This window comes from Narcine bancroftii, chromosome 1 (genome assembly GCF_036971445.1).
Source record: "Narcine bancroftii isolate sNarBan1 chromosome 1, sNarBan1.hap1, whole genome shotgun sequence".
NCBI lineage: Eukaryota > Metazoa > Chordata > Chondrichthyes > Torpediniformes > Narcinidae > Narcine > Narcine bancroftii.
The window spans coordinates 448,418,483-448,436,696 of record NC_091469.1 but is presented as its reverse complement, the minus strand read 5'-3'; the positions used below and the strand labels follow the sequence as shown (position 1 = coordinate 448,436,696).

At 38.3% G+C, this 18,214-nt stretch overlaps 1 protein-coding gene across 17 annotated transcripts in view; it reads right to left on the bottom strand.

Moving 5' to 3' along the window:
• Positions 1-18,214, bottom strand: part of mpp7a (MAGUK p55 scaffold protein 7a) — a 584,207-nt gene that overhangs the window by 177,163 nt on the left and 388,830 nt on the right. For all 17 annotated transcript variants that reach the window (XR_011350171.1, XM_069914534.1, XM_069914533.1 and 14 more), the window contains one exon: positions 17,033-17,113. Coding sequence is in view for 16 of the 17 variants with exons in the window: in XM_069914534.1 (XP_069770635.1) it covers positions 17,033-17,113 (81 nt within the window). In the remaining variant the exon portion in view is untranslated. The remainder of the gene's footprint in view (positions 1-17,032; positions 17,114-18,214) is intronic.

The window sequence follows — 18,214 nt, the reverse complement described above, 5'->3', positions numbered from 1 at the left end:
GACAAGATGGAAGAGCGGGCAGTAGCAGCAGAAATGGAGGTAGAAGACTTAAAAAAGAAATTGGAGAAATCTAATAAAAAAACTAAAGAGACACAAGAACTACTAGCTCAAAAAATAGATACAATGGAAAACCATAACAGAAGAAATAACATAAAGATAGTGGGCCTTAGAGCGGTCACTGCAAAATCAGTTGACGCTTGCGAGTGGATTCGCAAATCCAAATGGAGAGGGGAGATGTGGTTGTCCGACAAGGGATAAAGGGCAACTCAGGAGGGGAAGGGGAGATTGGGGATAAAGAAGATAGAAATAGGAGAATAAGGAAAATGTTGGATGTTGTAGGAATGTTGTCTGGTAAAGAGTTGAAAATAAGAAAACAGAAATGGAAAAGGAGGAAAGGTAATGATGGAAAAACGGAAAGAGAAGATAAACAAAATATAAAATGGCTACGCTGAACTATATGACTCTAAATATTAATGGAATACATAACCAAATTAAAAGGAAGAAACTACTAAATTTACTGAAAAAGGAAAAAATAGATATAGCATTTGTCCAAGAAACACATTTAACTGAATTGGAGCACAAGAAATTAAAGAGAGATTGGGTAGGACATGTAACAGCAGCATCGTATAATTCAAAAGCAAGAGGAGTGGCTATATTAATTAGCAAAAATGTGCCATTTAAAATAGAAGAGGAAATAATAGATCCAGCAGGGAGATATGTTATGATAAAATGTCAGATATATTCAGAGCTTTGGAATCTACTTAATATATATTCACCTAACGAAGAAGATCAAAAGTTTATGCAAGATATCTTTTTGAAGGTAGCTAATACGCAAGGGAACATACTAATAGGAGGGGATTTCAATCTGAATTTGGATCCAAATATGGATAAAACGGGGAAAAAAATTAACAGGAAGAACAAAGTAACCAAATTTATAATTAAATCAATGCAAGAAATGAAACTTGTGGACATATGGAGGAAACAAAACCCAAAAGAAAAGGAATACTCATACTACTCGACTAGACATAAAACATACTCAAGGATAGACCTATTCCTGTTATCAGCCCACATACAAGGGAGAGTTAGGAAAACGGAATATAAAGCTAGACTATTATCGGACCACTCACCCCTGTTATTGGCAATAGAGCTAGAAGACATCCCTCCAAGAATGTATAGATGGAGATTAAACCCCATGCTACTTAAAAGACAGGATTTTAGAGAATTTATTGAAAAACAATTAAAAATGTACTTTGAAGTAAATACGGAATCAGTGGAAGATAAGTTTATACTATGGGACGCAATGAAAGCATTCATTAGAGGGCAAATAATAAGTTATGCAACCAAGATGAAGAAGGACTATAATCAGGAAACAGAGCAGTTGGAAAGGGAAATAATAAACATAGAAAAAAAATTAGCAATAAAGGAAGATACAACCAAAAGAAGAGAATTGGCGGATAAAAAAATAAAATATGAAACATTACAAACATATAAGGTGGAGAAGAATATAATGAAGACAAAACAGAAATATTATGAACTAGGGGAAAAAACACACAAAATCCTAGCATGGCAGCTTAAGACAGAGCAAACTAAGAAAACGGTATTGGCAACAAGGAAAAAAGACAAACAAATTACATATAATCCAAAAGAAATTAAGGAAAACTTCAGAGAATTCTATGAACAATTATACCGAACCGAAAACGAAGGGAAAGAAGGGAAAATAGATGAATTTTTGACTAAAATTGAACTACCAAAACTACAAATAGAGGAACAAAATAAATTAACAGAACCATTTGGAACAGTAGAAATACAAGAGATAATAAAAAATTTACCAAATAATAAGACACCAGGAGAGGATGGACTCCCAATAGAATTCTACAAAACATTTAAAGACCTAATAATACCGCCCCTCTTGGATGTAATCAACCAGATTGATGAGACACAAAACTTACCAGATTCATGTAAAACAGCAATAATTACAGTGATACTAAAACAAGGGAAAGATCCACTCTCACCAGCGTCATATAGACCAATATCTTTGCTAAACACAGATTATAAGATAATAGCTAAACTATTAGCGAACAGATTAGCAGAACAGGTACCGAAAATGGTAAATTTAGACCAAACTGGATTTATCAAAAAAAGACGCACAACAGACAATATTTGTAAATTTATTAACTTAATTCATGCAGTAGAAGGAAATAAAGCACCGGCAGTAGCAGTTGCTTTAGACGCAGAGAAGGCCTTCGACAGAGTAGAATGGAATTACTTGTTCAAAGTATTGCAAAAATTCAGTTTACCGGAGAAGTATATTAATTGGATTAAAGCATTATATAAGGGACCGTTAGCGAAAGTGACAGTAAATGGACATGTATCAAAGCAATTTAACTTAAGCAGGTCAACGCGGCAGGGATGCCCACTATCACCATTATTGTTTGCGCTAGCTATAGAACCACTAGCAGAATCGATAAGAAGAGATAATAATATAAAAGGAATAAAAATAAAAGACAGGGAATATAAAATCAGTCTGTTTGCGGATGATGTGATAGTGTACTTAACAGAACCAGAACTATCAATAAAAGAACTATATAAGAAATTGAAGGAATATGGAGAAGTGTCGGGATACAAGATAAACGTAAATAAAAGTGAAGCAATGCCTATGAATAACGCGGATTTCTCAAAATTTAAGGAGGAATCCCCATTCAGATGGCAAACGCAGGCAATAAGATACCTAGGTGTGCAAATAAACAAAAATCTAGGCCAATTATATAAACTCAATTACAATCCACTAATGAAAAAACTACAGGATGATTTAGAGCATTGGAAAGAGCTACCACTAACACTGATAGGAAGGATAAACTGTATTAAAATGAACATTTTTCCAAGGATACTATACTTATTTCAGGCATTGCCAATACAACTGACAGAAAAATTCTTCAAAGAGTTAAAGAAAATAATAAGGAGATTTTTATGGAGAGGGGGGAAACCGAGGATAGCACTAGACAAATTAACAGAATGGTATAAACAAGGAGGCTTACAATTGCCAAACTTCAAAAATTATTATAGAGCCGCACAATTAAGGTACCTATCAGATTTTTATCAAACAAGGGAAAAACCAGACTGGACGAGACTAGAATTAGATAAAATAGGGGAAAAGATACCTGAACACATATTATATAAATGGGACGAAAAATTGGTACAACATAGAACTTCTCCAGTATTACACCATCTCCTCAATATATGGAAGAAGATACATGTAGAAAGAAATAAAATAAATTACCAAATACCAAAACTAATATTGACGCAAAATAAGCTACTCCCTTTTACAATAGACAACCTTGCCTTTAGAAAATGGGAAAAAAAAGGGATTAAAAGAATAGAAAATTGTTTTTCAGGAAGTAGATTCTTATCCTTTGAACAAATGAGAGATAAGTACAATATAACGGGAGATACAGCGCTGGCATATTACCAACTGAGATCCTACTTGAAAGATAAATTAGGAAGCAACTTGAGTTTACCAGAGGGAAGTAACCTTGAATATGTGATTACAGATACAATGTTAATCAAAAGATTTATAAAAAATATGTATATTAAACTGCAAGAAAAGGAAAATGAGGAAACAAATGGTAAAACTAAACAAAAATGGGAACAAGATTTAAATATAAAGATAAAAAAGGAAACATGGGAGAAATTATGCTCTGGAACGATGAGAAATACAATAAATACGAGGCTGCGTATGATACAATATAATTGGTTACACAGACTATACATTACACCGCAAAAGTTAAATAAATGGGACCCAACAGTATCTGATAGATGTTTTCGATGTAAAAAAGAAAGGGGAACAACAATTCATGCAATCTGGACATGTGAGAGAGTAGAAAAATTTTGGGATGATCTCAATCAGATATTAAATAAAATAACAGAAAACAATATACCAAAGAATCCAGAGATCTTTCTCCTAAGTAACATAAAAAATAAAGAATTTGGAATTGACTTGGAGGATGCACAAAAAAGATTTGTTAAGATAGCCCTAGCTGTAGCAAAAAAATGTATTATGTCAACCTGGAAATTGGAAGATAATTTGAAAATACAACAATGGTATATAGAAATGAATAAATGTATTCCATTAGAAAAAATAACATATAGTTTAAGAAATAATATCGAAATATTCGAACAAGTATGGGAGCCTTACATTAAATACAATAGCGAAAACCTACCGGGAACAAACATTACCTAAGTTGATGGAAGGAGAAGAGAAGAAAAAAATGGACTCAGTAGAATTTCTGGTGTATTTTTGTTGAATGACAACATTGTCTAACTGAATTAATGCAACCTAGATTGTATAACTAAAATGGATGAGAGGGGGGAGGGATGGGGGGGTGGCTTGGGAGGAGGGAGGGGGGAGGGAGAAAAAGTCACTGTAAATGTGTGGAAAAGAAAAAGTGTATATCATGGCTATTGTGATTTATGGTGTGAAAAATAAAAAATTTAAAAAAAAAAAAAAAAAAAAAAAAAAAAAAAAAAAAAAGATAGTGGGCCTTAAGGAAGATGAAGAAGGCAAGAATATGAGGGAGTTTATAAAAGAGTGGATCCCTAAGACCCTAGGATGTCCAGAACTACAGCATGAAATGGAAATAGAAAGGGCACATAGAGTATTGGCCTCTAAACCACAATCACAACAAAAACCAAGATCTATTGTAGTAAAATTCCTAAGATATACTACAAGAGAAAAGGTACTGGAGAAGACAATGGAAAAAGTAAGAGAGGGCAACAAACCATTGGAGTATAAAGGGCAAAAAATCTTCATTTATCCAGATATAAGTTTTGAACTCCTAAAGAAGAGAAAAGAGTTCAATACAGCAAAGGCGATTTTATGGAAGAAAGGGTATAAATTTATACTAAAGCATCCAGCGGTATTGAAAATATTTATTCCAGGACAACAAAACAGACTATTCTCGGATCCAGAAGAAGCACGAAAATTTGCAGAACAATTACAAAAATAGACTGAGGGAGGAAGACGGGTAATGAGAGTTAAAATGATCACGACTGATATGTATGTGGGTAAAGACAAAAATAGACTGAGGGATGAAGACGGGTAATGAGAGTAAAAATGATCACGATTGATATGTATGCAGGTAAAGAGGTATAAGAGTGAATAGAGACAATGAGCATACATGAATGTATCTGTACTTAGAGGAAAATATAGATAGTATAGACAAGAATTAATAAGGGAAGGTAATGGAATAGAGAGAATAAGGAGGGAATTAAAAGAGGGACCTTTGTGACATATGAAAAGTGAAATCTTTTCTGGGGGAGGCGGGGTGGGGGGAAATAGCGGTCACTGCAAAATCAGTTGACGCTTGCGAGTGGATTCGCAAATCCAAATGGAGAGGGGAGATGTGGTTGTCCGACAAGGGATAAAGGACAACTCAGGAGGTGAAGGGGAGATTGGGGATAAATAAGATAGAAATAGGAGAATAAGGAAAATGTTAGATGTTGTAGGAATGTTGTCTTATAAAGAGTTGAAAATAAGAAAACAGAAATGGAAAAGGAGGAAAGGTAATGATGGAAAAACGGAAAGAGAAGATAAACAAAATATAAAAGGGCTACGCTGAACTATATGTCTTTAAATATTAATGGAATACATAACCAAATTAAAAGGAAGAAACTACCAAATTTAAATGAATAAATGTATTCCATTAGAAAAAATAACATATTGGTTAAGAAATAAGATTGAAATATTCGAACAAGTATAGGAGCCTTACATTAAATACAATAGCGAAAACCTACCGGGGACAAGCATTACCTAAGTTGATGGAAGGAGAAGGAAAGAAAAGAATGGACTCAGTAGAATTTCTGGTGTAATTTTGTTGAATGACAACATTGTCTGACTGGCTTAATGCAACCTAGATTGTATACCTAAAATGGATGAGAGGGGGGGGTGGGGGGGTGGTTTGGGAGGAAAGGGGGGGGGGGGAGAAAAAGTCACTGTATATGCGTGAAAAGAAATAGTGTATATCATGGCAAATGTGATTTATGGTGTGAAAAATAAAAAAATTTAAAAAAAAAAAAAAAAAAAAAAAAAAAAAAAATGCAGGACCAGACTACGATATTGAGTTTATTTCTAGCTCTGGGTAGCTCAGACACTTCAAACAATGTTTTTCGCCGCATAATGTGAAAGTGAGTGGGGAGTCCGCAAGTGCTTATGCGAAGGCAGCAGAAGAAATTGTTGAAACCCTAAATAAACTAATTGTAGAGGGAGGTTATTTGCTCCAGCAAATTTTTTAATATGGATGAGACTTTCTTACTCTGGAAGCGAATGCCTGAAAGGACCTTCATCCATAAAAAGGCCAAGTCAATGCCAGGCTTTAAGGCTTTTCAGATTTCAGGGTTATTGTCAGAATACATACATGACAACCCATATAACCCTGAGATTCCTTTATTCTTGCGTGTGTTTGGTAGTGTGGGTCTTTGATGATTGCTGCTGCCCTTCAATGGCAGTGTTCCCTGTAGATGTACTCAATAGTAGGGAGGGTTTTGCCTGTGATGTCCTGGGCTGCATACACTACCTTATGGAGGGTTTTACACTCAGGGATATTGGTGTTCCCATACGTTATGCAGCCGGTCAGCACAATTTTCACCACATCTCTGTAGAAATTTACCAGGGTTTCTGGTGTCATACCAAACATCTGCAAACTTCTGAGGAAGTAGAGGCACTGGCATTGGGTCCAGGAATGATCCTCCGAGATAGGGACTCCCAAAAATCTAAATTTGCTCACCCTCTCTGTGATAGTACAGATCTATCACCAATGTATATAGTGCATATGGTTACTGTATCTAGACTGTGCTTACAGCGAATGGCTGAGAGCTAAGCCACGCCTATTGTCTGGGCCTTAAAGGGTTGTGTCCCTAGCCAGGTCGGATCATTCCGGACTGGTCGGCCACCTGTGAAGAGCTCCTGTCTTTTGCTAATAAAAGCCTTGGTTTGGATCAACAAGTCTTTGGTTCTTTCGATGAGCTCTACACTCTCCACTTCAGATCCCCCAATGATCACTGGATTATATACTTCTGCCTTTCCTTTCCTGAAGTCAACAATAAGCTCCTTAGTTTTGGTGGCATTGAGTGCCAAGTTTTCAATTTCCATCTTATATGCTGACATCCCCTTCCTTTGCACAAAGGTATCAGTAAATTTGTAGATGGTGTTATTGTCATACCAAGCCTCACAGTCGTAGGTATAAAGTGAGTAGAGCAGGGGGCTAAGAACACAACCCTGTGGTGCTCCAGTACTGACAGAGATTGAGGAGAAGTTCTTAATTATCTTTATTGATTGTGGTCTGGAGGTGAGGAAATCCATGATCCAATTGCACAATGGGGTGTTAACTCCCAGGTCTTGGAGTTAACTGATCAGTTTTGAGGGGATGATGGTGTTGAATGCCGAACTGTAGTCGATAAAGAGCATCTTGATGTATGCACCTTTGCTGTCCAGGTGTTTCAGGCCTTTATGCAGAACCAGTGAGATAGAATCTGCCATAGATCTGTTTCTACAATAGGTGTAGAACTAGAATGGATCCATGTCATCGCTCAGACAGGAGCTGATATGCTTTATCACCAGCCTTTCAAAACAGTTCAGTTGATGTAAGTGCTACTGGTTGATAGTCATTAAGGCAGGTTACTACACCTGTTAGAAACAGGGTGGGTACCTCGCCCTGCTGGAGTGAGATATTGAAGATATTCGTGAATACCTTAGTAAGTTGGTCAGCATAGATCTTTAATACTTGGCCAGGTACTCCATCCAGTCTAGATGCTTTCCTTGGATTCACTCTCCTGAACACAGTATGCACGTCATCCTCAGATATGGACAGGTTGGGATCATCAGGGGACATGGGGGTGCAGAGGGGTGGTTCTTCACTGTTACTGTCATCAAATCGGGCTTAGAAAGCATTGAGTTTCTCTGGGAGAGAAGCTTTGCTGATTGCTACTTTACCGGATTTGGTTTCATAACAGGTTATGGTATTTAGGCCCTGCCACAGCCGTCAGGTGTCCCAATTGTTTCCATTTTCATCCAGAATTCCACTTCGCCCAGGAGATAGCTTTCTTCAGGTCATACGTGCTCCTGCTGTACTGATCTGGATCTCCGGACTTAAATGCCTCCAATCTGGCTCTCAGCAGGTTCTAAATTTCATTGTTCATCCAGAGCTTCTGGTTGGGGAAAACTCTGAATGATTTGGTGGGTACACACTCATCCCAGCTGTTTTGATAAAGTATGTGACAGCTTTGGTGTACTCGCTCAGATTCTCAGCCAAGTCTTTGAACACTGCCTAATCTGTTGACTCAAGGAAGTCTTGTAACCGTTCTTCAGCCTCCTGTGCTGTCTTGACCTCTGGAACCTCTCTTTTTAGGCTCTGTCTGTATGAAGGCAGAAGGAGCACAGCCTGGTGATCAGACTTGCCAAAGTGTGGTCTTGGGAAAGAACGGTAGGCCTTCCTTATCTTGTTGTAGCAGTGCTCAAGTGTGCTGAGACCTTTGGTACAGCAGGTTACATGCTGGTAGTTGTTAGGTAGGTTCTTATTGACACAGGCCTGGTTAAAGTCACTGACTGAGATTTGTAGGGCGTCGGGCTGGGACGTCTCTTGTTTACTGACCACATAGTGCAGCTCCACAAGTGCCTGCTTATAATCGGCATTGTGAGGGATGTAAACTCTGGTGAGAATCACTGATGAGAACTCTCAGGGTAGATAGAAAGGTCTACAATTAATCGAGCTTTGTTCTAAGGCTGTAGAGCAGGAGGTCGGCATAACTCCAATGTTCATGCACCACCGGTATTAACAAAAAAGCACACCGCTTCCTCTCCCTTTTCTAGGATCTGGGTTCCAATCCAGTCAATGGATGGTGTAATCATCTGTTCAGATAGCAGTGTCCAGTGTGTTTTCTGAGATTTATCTTACTTGATCCAGCATTGCCCTTAGGTTGTCGATTTTATTCTCCAGTGAGTAAACAGTTGCCAGTAATATGGACAGTAGAGAAGGTCTCAGAACTCTTCGCTTCAGCCTTGTTTGAATCCTGGCACTCACTCCACGTTTCCAACCTCGACCTTGGTGGTGGCCTGTCCCTTTAAGGCCTCTGCCTTGCCCCCATTCTGTTTCTGAAGCAGCTGTTACCTGGGAGATTTGAAGTTCGTTAACTGTGTTTAGTAGCTTTTAAAGACAGAGTAACTGTGATGTTAGGAGGCAATTTTTCTGGCTACAAGTTAAAGATATTTCTTATTTGGCATAGTGAAAACTCAGGGCTTTTAAAAACATTGACAAACCCACCTTACCAGTTTATTACAGGAGCAATAAAAAGTCCTGGATGACGCAAACGCTGTTTCAGGATTCCCTTCTCGATTGCTATTCCAGTGAAACAGAGAAGTATTCCTTGGAAGAAGGCATACCTTTCAAGATTTTGTTAATTGTAGTCAATGCTCCAGGACATCCCCCTTCATTGGTGGTCTCCACCCCAACATCAAAGTGGTGTTCCTCCCACCAAACATCACCTCTTTAATCCAGCCAATGGACCAAAGGGTTATTGCAGCATTCAAGGCCTACTACCTGAGAAGGACCTTTGCTCAGGCTGTTGCTGAACTGATGACAGTGGCAAGACCCTGATGCAGTTCTGGAAGGAGTGTAACATTTTGCACTGCATAAAGAGCCTTGCTTGGGCCTGGGATGATGTGACCATAGGAAAAAGTACTGAAGCGGTAGGTGCATAACTTTAAGGGATTTGAAAAGACGATGAAATTGCAAGGATCAATAGAGCTGTTATTAACATGGTAAACAACAACCTGAACGTAGACGTAGATGATGAGGACATTGAAGAACTCCTAGAGGTGGTTCCTGAGGAACTAACAAATGAAGAGCTGCTGGAGCAAGAGCAAGAGCGAATAGTTGAAGAGGAAGCAAAGGAAAAAGAAACTGCAGAAGGAGAAGAACAGGTTCACTATTAAGGGGTTAGCCAAATTTTTTTGCAGAACTTAATAGATTGCTGAGGAGTGCTGAAGAGATTAACCCAAACACTGAACACTTTTCATGGAATGCTCAGGCAGTGTTTGCTGCATGTAAATACATTTAGGAAGAAAAGGAAAAACAAACTAGGCAAACAACACTGGACATTATTCCTGAAGAAGCCAACTCCTCCCCAAGAAGGTCCTCAGCCAGGGCCTTCAGCCATCACAGGGTGACAGTTCATCAATGGAGGTTAATCGATCTGAAACTCTTCCAGTGGAACACCATGAGGAAGATGAGAACAGTGATGTGGATGATCCTCTTTGTTAAATTGTGTGTGATATAGGCTACGAAGAAGTTTACATAAAAGTTTAAAAAGTGAAAAAAAATAAAGTTTAATGTATCGAAAGTTCAGTATCCCATATAACTTTGCTAAGTAATATGAAGTTTGCACAATGTCCACATTGCAATAACATCCAATTTCACTGAATGTATCGTGAACGTGTACTTCTCTAATCTGCAAGTATTGGCTATTGGAAGGATTGACCATTGAGATACACTGTAACCATGAACATGATCATTGTTTTGTATCTCTAAAAAATCCACACCAAAATTTGTGTTGCAGACTCTCATAAAGGGACTGAAGGAAGCACTTGCAAATATCAAAACAAATTTCATGAGCCATTTGCCCCTTAATTAATCTGTCTCATGAATTAAGTCCAATAGTTTGTCAAAACACTAATGTCCTTTAAAAATGCAATGATATCTAATTATATTGCAATATTTCCTATCTTTCGAATGCTATATTCCTGATAACAGATTACAGTATACTTGGTACCTTTCAGCTTACAAGGAATATTCCAGAAAATCTGGGCTACCTATGGAAGGCAATGGTTAGCAACACTATTACAACTCAAGTGACCTGGGTTCAAATCCGGTGCTGTCTGTACATTCTCTCCGTGTCTGCAGGGGTTTCCTCTGGGTACTCTGGTTTCTTCCCAACCTTCAAAAAAATGTACTGGGGTTGTAGGTTAATTGGGATATTTAGATAGCATGGGCTTGTGGGCCAGAAGGCCCTGTTAATGGGTTGCATACTCTATCTAAATTTATAAATTTTAACTATTTAAAATATCAAAACAACATCCCTTTCACTGCCTTGAAGCTCTCAAGTTTTGAATATATGTAATTAAACTACTCACCACAATCAAATCTCATTATTTAATTTTATCAGCAACTGTTTAGAAACATATAGTAAATGATCAATCAATCTTTACTACTAACTTTCTGATTTTCTGTTCACTGACATCCTTCTTGTAAACTTTATACAATTGTATAATTGTATCATTCCAGTATATTTGTTCTTTATCAATTAAATGGTTGGCATTTACTGGCCAGTATGCTTTGGGAAGTCTGCTCATGCGTATTTCTGAGAATATGGCTTAGTGTGTAGACAGGAGAGCAAGACCATACAGCTCCATATCTGCAACATTTATAAATGCATAATAGTCTAGAAGTTCAAATCATGAGATAGTTCAACCGAGGAACAGTTGCAAGAGGAAAAGGCCAGCTGGGAGAAGTCTGAGTGAAGTTCATGGAATAAGTCTCTTGCCTGGTGAGATGGGATAAGATTTTTTTTGCCACAACAATGTACTCTCAAGTACGGAGTTAGGAAGTCATCAGTTCCTCACCAGCAAGTGTAGCCATTCATCCAAATGATCTGAATTGAATTGAATATTTATTTATATAGCATTTAACACAACAGAATGTTGCTCCAAAGTGCTGTACACCAATTAATAAAAGAATACACAAAGCACAAAATCAACAAACACAAAAGACTAGACACTGGACAAGAGAGTCATCTCGCGGAAGAGTAATGGAGAAACCCTTAGGCGGCGATGAGCTGCATAAACACTGGCGCGGCTGACTCAGTCCCGTGCCCTACAAGCCCAAACTATCTGGGCGATCGTTGCAGCTCCCTAGACAACCATGACAAAAGCAAGGCTAAGACTTTTATTTGAGGTAAAAAGAATCAATACAAATTCGAAGCTTATTATCATTTCTTAAAGCAGTGGCAATTATAATGAGCAGCAGTTAAAAAAAAACTTTTGGAGCCTGGTGCATCATTAGGGTAAAACATATCAAGACACTTTAGACTAAACACAATTTAGACTTTACACTCAAAACCTTATGTAAAATTACTTAAATTACAAGCTAAACTAAATATGTTATACATAAAATATTCAGTTGCAATTATATAAAATAACGAAAAATCTGTGCCACCAATACTTCTAGAAACCATCACCAGCACCATAGGGTTAAAGGACCACAGAGGCCCTCAGTAGCTCGAGTAATGAGTCTCTCTGTTCATGTTCTCTAGTGCCTGGGGTTAAAATATAGGTACCTCTGTGCCCCAAATGCACCCACATTGCCACCAATCCTATAATGTGGCCCCTTAAGAGTGCCACCAGCATGGAGAAGTCCTGGCCCCGCAAACAGTCCACAGTCCTGCTCCATAACCTTGGTGAGGCATCCCCTCGAGCACGTCTGCCAATATCACCCAGTGACAAACCCTAGGCTCCATCTCGGTCGCCACAGCTCCATGTTGATTGTCCCGACCCCAGGCTGGGGTGCACTGGCCTCTACACTGGTTGCTTAGGCCGCATTGCTGTCCTCTAAGCCTCCACACTGACATTCCAGCCACCCACCTCAGACATCAGGACTTTGTCAATGAATGCTCTTCAGACGGAGCCAGAGGTTGCAAGATGGGGGAGGGGATAGCTTACTGAATGGAGATGTTTGGGAGCAGGGATGGAATGTAGATTTGGGGAAGTCAGTGGGGGAGGTGGAGAGTTGGGGAGGTCAGAACATGAAAATGGAAGGTAGGGGAGGTCCACCAATCTCTGAATTACCCCACCCCCAGACTTCCCCAATCCTCTATTCCTCCCACACAATCCACCACCCACACCCTCTACATTCAGAGAGCTATCCCCTGCCCCAATCAGCCTTTTTCTCTTGTGCCCTCCAACCCATATCCACAAAGGGCCTCTTGCTTGTAGCCTTGTGCTTGCCTCCTTGCTCCTCCCCCATACCATTTTATTTAGACACCTACCTGCTGTTAGCTTATACCTTGATGAAGGTCTCAGGTCCAAAAATTGGGTATGTATCTTTATCTTTGCTACATAAAGAATGCTGCATGACTTGCTGAGTTTCTCCAGCAGTTTTGTGTAAACATTGAAATAAAAATGAGGTCAGTGAATGAGCAGAAATTTCACTTCATCTTCATTTTAAAAGCCAGTACAAGTCCTACTTATTATTTTAGATCTATTTATTGAGAGAATTATGCCCTACAACAATTAAAGCTCATTTACCATTATGCTGATTAAAATGGTGTAGTCTGGAAGTAGTATGATTGCTCAACTGCAACGATTTGCATTTTTTTTACAAGAAAATTTGGAAATAAATACAATTATGCTACACGCTGATTGAAAACGAGAACATGAAGTCTGAAAAGAACCAGTGAACCAGTGAAATTAAAAAATCTTCCTAATCTACAACTACTGTACAAGAACATCAGAAATGTGCTAAGAGTTTACATCAACAAATGTCAACGAACCAACCAACACAATGGAAGCTATGGAAAACTATAATGCTCATGTAATGTCAATTCTTGACTACTCCAGAAAGTTATTATTAGTGCGGTGGAAAGAACTACAGCAGATTGAAAACTTTGCTGAATGATGCACCGACAACAACCTTGCATTCAATGTTACCAAATCCAAGGAGCTGATTGTTGACTTCAGGAATATGACCTAGGTATATAACCCAGTGATCATTGGAGAATTAGAGGTGGAGAGGGTGAGCAAATTTAAGTTCTTGGGAGTCACTATCTTGCAGAATCTTTCCTAGACCTAATACACTAATGGCATCATAAAGAAAGCGCATCAGCATCTCTACTTAAGAGTTGGTGAAGGTTTGGTATGACACCAGAACCTCGGCAAATTTCTGCAGATGTGTGGTGGAAAGTGTGTTGACTGGCTGCATCACTGTCTTTTATGGGGACACCAATACACCTGAGCGTAAAACCCTCCAAATGGTAGTGGACATAGCCCAGGACATCACAGGCATAACCCTCCCAACTATCGAGAACATTTACAGGGAACGTTGCTGTCAGAGAGCAGCAGCAATCATCAAGGACCTGTACCACTCAGCACATGCTCTGTTCTTGCTGCTGCAATAAGGTAAGAGGTAGAGGTGCCACAAGACTCACATCATCAGGTTCAACAACAGCTACTACCCTCCACCATCAGAATCCTCAACAACAAACTCAATCAGGGTCTCATTTAAGGACTCTGACTTGTGCACTTTATTGATTTTTTTACGCCCAAAGGACCCCAAAACCCAGCAGCAATAGAAATTCACCAAGACAAATGGTTACTTAAACTAAAGTTACTTTTATTTTTCTTTAAACATAAAAGCAGGATCAAACTTTAACTTATTACAATGAACTTAACTCCCTTCTAATTCAAAGCCCATGTGTTCTAACGTGTGTATAAGTTCAGAAAAGTTCTTTGATTCACAGTTCAATCTCACTTCTCACTCCTCCAAATTCTTATACTATGTTCAGAATTTAACATTTATGAATCTTCGCCAAGCTTTGATGCTTGAAATGTAAATGGTTACCACTCAGGAAGGTTCTTATCAGTTTTCAGAGAATGATTAGTTGCTCGTTGGAGACACACAAACTAATTTCTTCCGATCAGCCACTTCAGTGTCTTGCTGAAGAAACTTTCCCCGTCAGGGTTTTCCAGGTCACCACAGAGTTCCTTTTCAGTTTCCCTTATCTCAGATGAAACACCATACAGTCAGCCATCTCCTCTTGTGTGGACCACAAGGGCTTTGAACAGGCAGAACTCAGAACTCACAACCTGTCTTCAAAAAGGGGTTTTTCCACAAGCTTGCCAGCTTGTCCTGTTCCAGTCCCAGCTGCTGCTGCTGAAGTGTAGAACTGAATTCATTCTCACTCACTCTTTCTCTCTTAGAGAAAACTTGTTTGTCTCTCTCTTTGTTTGCAAAACCACATGATCTTCCTAGAACACCAAACTGCCACCAGACAGATTGTGGCACTGTTCACCTGTCACTTTTAAAACAATAATCCACAGCATGTCCAATTAACACTTACTTCTGAAGTCCTTCAGCAAAGTAGTTTTCCATTGTCCTTACAAAGGCACTGAGCCTGGAATTTCTGGTTTGAACAGAGCTCTTGCATTTTAAATGGGATCTGTTTTGAAGTGTTTGTATCTGTTTGTGACCTATCCAATAACCCCACAATCTATCTCCTTCAAAAACATAACATAAAATATAACATAATCTGTCACAGTTTACATCTGTACGTTGTGTACAGTTTTATTTTTGCACCACCAATGAGGGGTAAATCTGCCTCACCCGCAGGGAAAAAAAAGAATCTCAGGGTTGTATGTGATGTCATGTATGTACTCTGACTATAAATCTGAAGAATGAATTTGTATATTCATCCCACTTTATTCTCTGCATATTCCCAACATCTTGCTTCAGAAGCTGCCAATCACCTATACATTAGGTTCTCAACCTTTTTCTTTCCACTCACATACCACTTTAAGTAATCCCTATGCTATCGGTGCTCTGTGATTAGTAAGGGATTGCATAAGGTGGTATGTGAATGAGAAAGGAAGGTTGAGAATCACTGCTCTAGATCCAATTGTTACTGAAATATTTTGCTTGAGAAAAATTGTCATTGGCCCATTCCTTTTGGAGTTATGAAACCGGGCACATAACCAGTCAATTAGGTTAAAACAGTGGTTTTCAAACTTTTTCTTTCCACCCACATACCTATGTGAGTGGAAAGAAAAAGGTTGAGAACCACTGCATAAGTGGAAACTTTCAACAGCCAACTGATCTATGGATCTGCATGTGAAGGAACATGTGTCCATGGAAAAAATACACATGGTCACAGAGTTAATATGCAAACTTCAGAGAGACACGATTGGCAATTGGATTGAAGCAGGTTGTTACCTGCAGCAGTGTTAGATACAAGTGACCACTGGAATAAATTATTCTTGCTATTTGGTTCTCAGTCAAATTACATTCATTACTCAATTGCAAATGAAAAACCCCAGTTTGCTCGTGGCAATTGGTCATGCTGACTGTCTCTCCAGTTAGTAGCTGCCCGCATTTATTGCTCCCAATCCCATTTTTATGATCGGCTCAGAAAGAAAAGAGTATCTCTGAACAAAGGTTGAATCAGACATATTCCAAATATTCCATGATATTCCCAATATCATAGGCAGGTGGCTAATTGCATACCATCACATTTACATTGAAAACATTTGCAGCTGGTAAAAATCTGTCATAGAAACAGAAAATGCAACATACACCCAAGTCAGACGGCAGCTGTGGAAAGAAAAGCTAAGTTAATAATCACGTTAAGTGTCGATACTTCTTCAACATAAAATGTTAGAGATTGAACTTTGAATGAATGGGAAGGGGGGGAGAGGGAGGGAGGGAAGGGAGGGGGGAAAATGGGAGAAAATGACACTATATATTCAAGAGAAATATGTCTGTATGTATTTTGGTCAGTATGGTTCATAGTGTGAAAAATTAAAAATTAAAAAAACATAAAATGTTAATTCTATTCCTCTTCCACAGATATTGTTCCGCATTTTCAAATGTAAAATGTGAATTTCCCATACATTAATTACAAAATCTTTACTGTCTAAATAGATTATTTGAATTAAAAATGTGTAGTGATGGCAAACTAATAAATTAAACATTTCAGCAGCATTTCCCCAACTCGCAGAATTTTTTAAAAACATTTTTAATGTCAGATCCAATGCTTTAAATGCACAGATTTTTTTTCTGAAACTTTATAAGCCTATGACAATCTGAGAGGTCAAAACTCCATTTGTGCATCTGATTCAGATTTTACTTCGCAAACCTTGGGTCCAATGACCTGCAGGACCAACATTTTCTTAAAAGATTACCTTGGCAACACACTCATACAAATAACATATACTCACCTTGAGATGTGGCTGTGATAGCAGTTTCACCAGCTCTCTCATCTCACTGTTCATCGGTGTATTGTGTAGATCCTCAGTGAGCTGTTAAATAATAATAAAGTATATCAAATATCAGTTAAATATTATCTGATGTGTGCAGCACTAACTATTGAGAAATGCCCTTGTTAAAATCCACTTTTTTCCAGACAATTTCAGTGACAACCAGCAAGGACATTCATCTTTGCTTTTTTTTAAGCCCTCAATGATGAAAAATCTTTTTTTTTAAGTCTTCAGGGTCCTTTTTCTACACATTACGGTATATAACAACTCCATAGCAAGATCAAACTCTGATTTATTTCCATAGTAAATTAGACCCCATTGCACAAAAATGACAAACAAAACATGAGTCTCTGAAATAAAACATTAGTCCATTTGGCTCTTGATGCTAGGATAAAATCTATGGATTGGATGCACTTGTAATACCATAGATAAGTTTGTTCTATTCTGCTTGTCAAGTTGATTAAATGTTGCATTGTTAAATGTTAACTCTGAGTTTCATTTTCACTGATTCAAAGCCTGCAAAGCAAAGCTCAATATGAATTTATTGTTAACTGATTTTTCATAGCTGCAGCTTTCAAAACATTAAATCTCCACACAATTAAATGATGATATTTCTGTATAATGTAATAATTTCAGGTTACTTGAGGAATTACTGAATAAATGACAATGGATTGCCAACAAGCATTATTTATCCAAGAACCATGTTTAATCAATAGACCGCTATGATTCTATGCCTCCAAATGTACTTCTCGTGTGGAAGTAAGGACCTGCCTTGTGTTGAATGATGTCGATTGATCAATTTCAGTTAATGTCCACATGTACCTTGCTGCATTGTGAAAGAATTCTGACCAGGTTGTAAATACTTTAGGGAGGTAAGGGTCCCCATGACATGTGTTTCCTAGCAATCCCAGCCTCGCTAGTAAATTTCCATTAGCTCAAATTCCATGATCATGTGACTCACAAGAATAATGCCCAGGTGATGGAATATAAAGAGTTAGTTGCAAGCTAATGTCCAGGGCAATGTTCCTCTTTGATATAAAAACAGGATGTCCATGTGTTGTGTGTGCTAATCTTGGGTGCAATGGAAAAGTGTCAAACTATGTGTGATTAATGTACCAGGTTCCAAATAGTGGTATCATATCT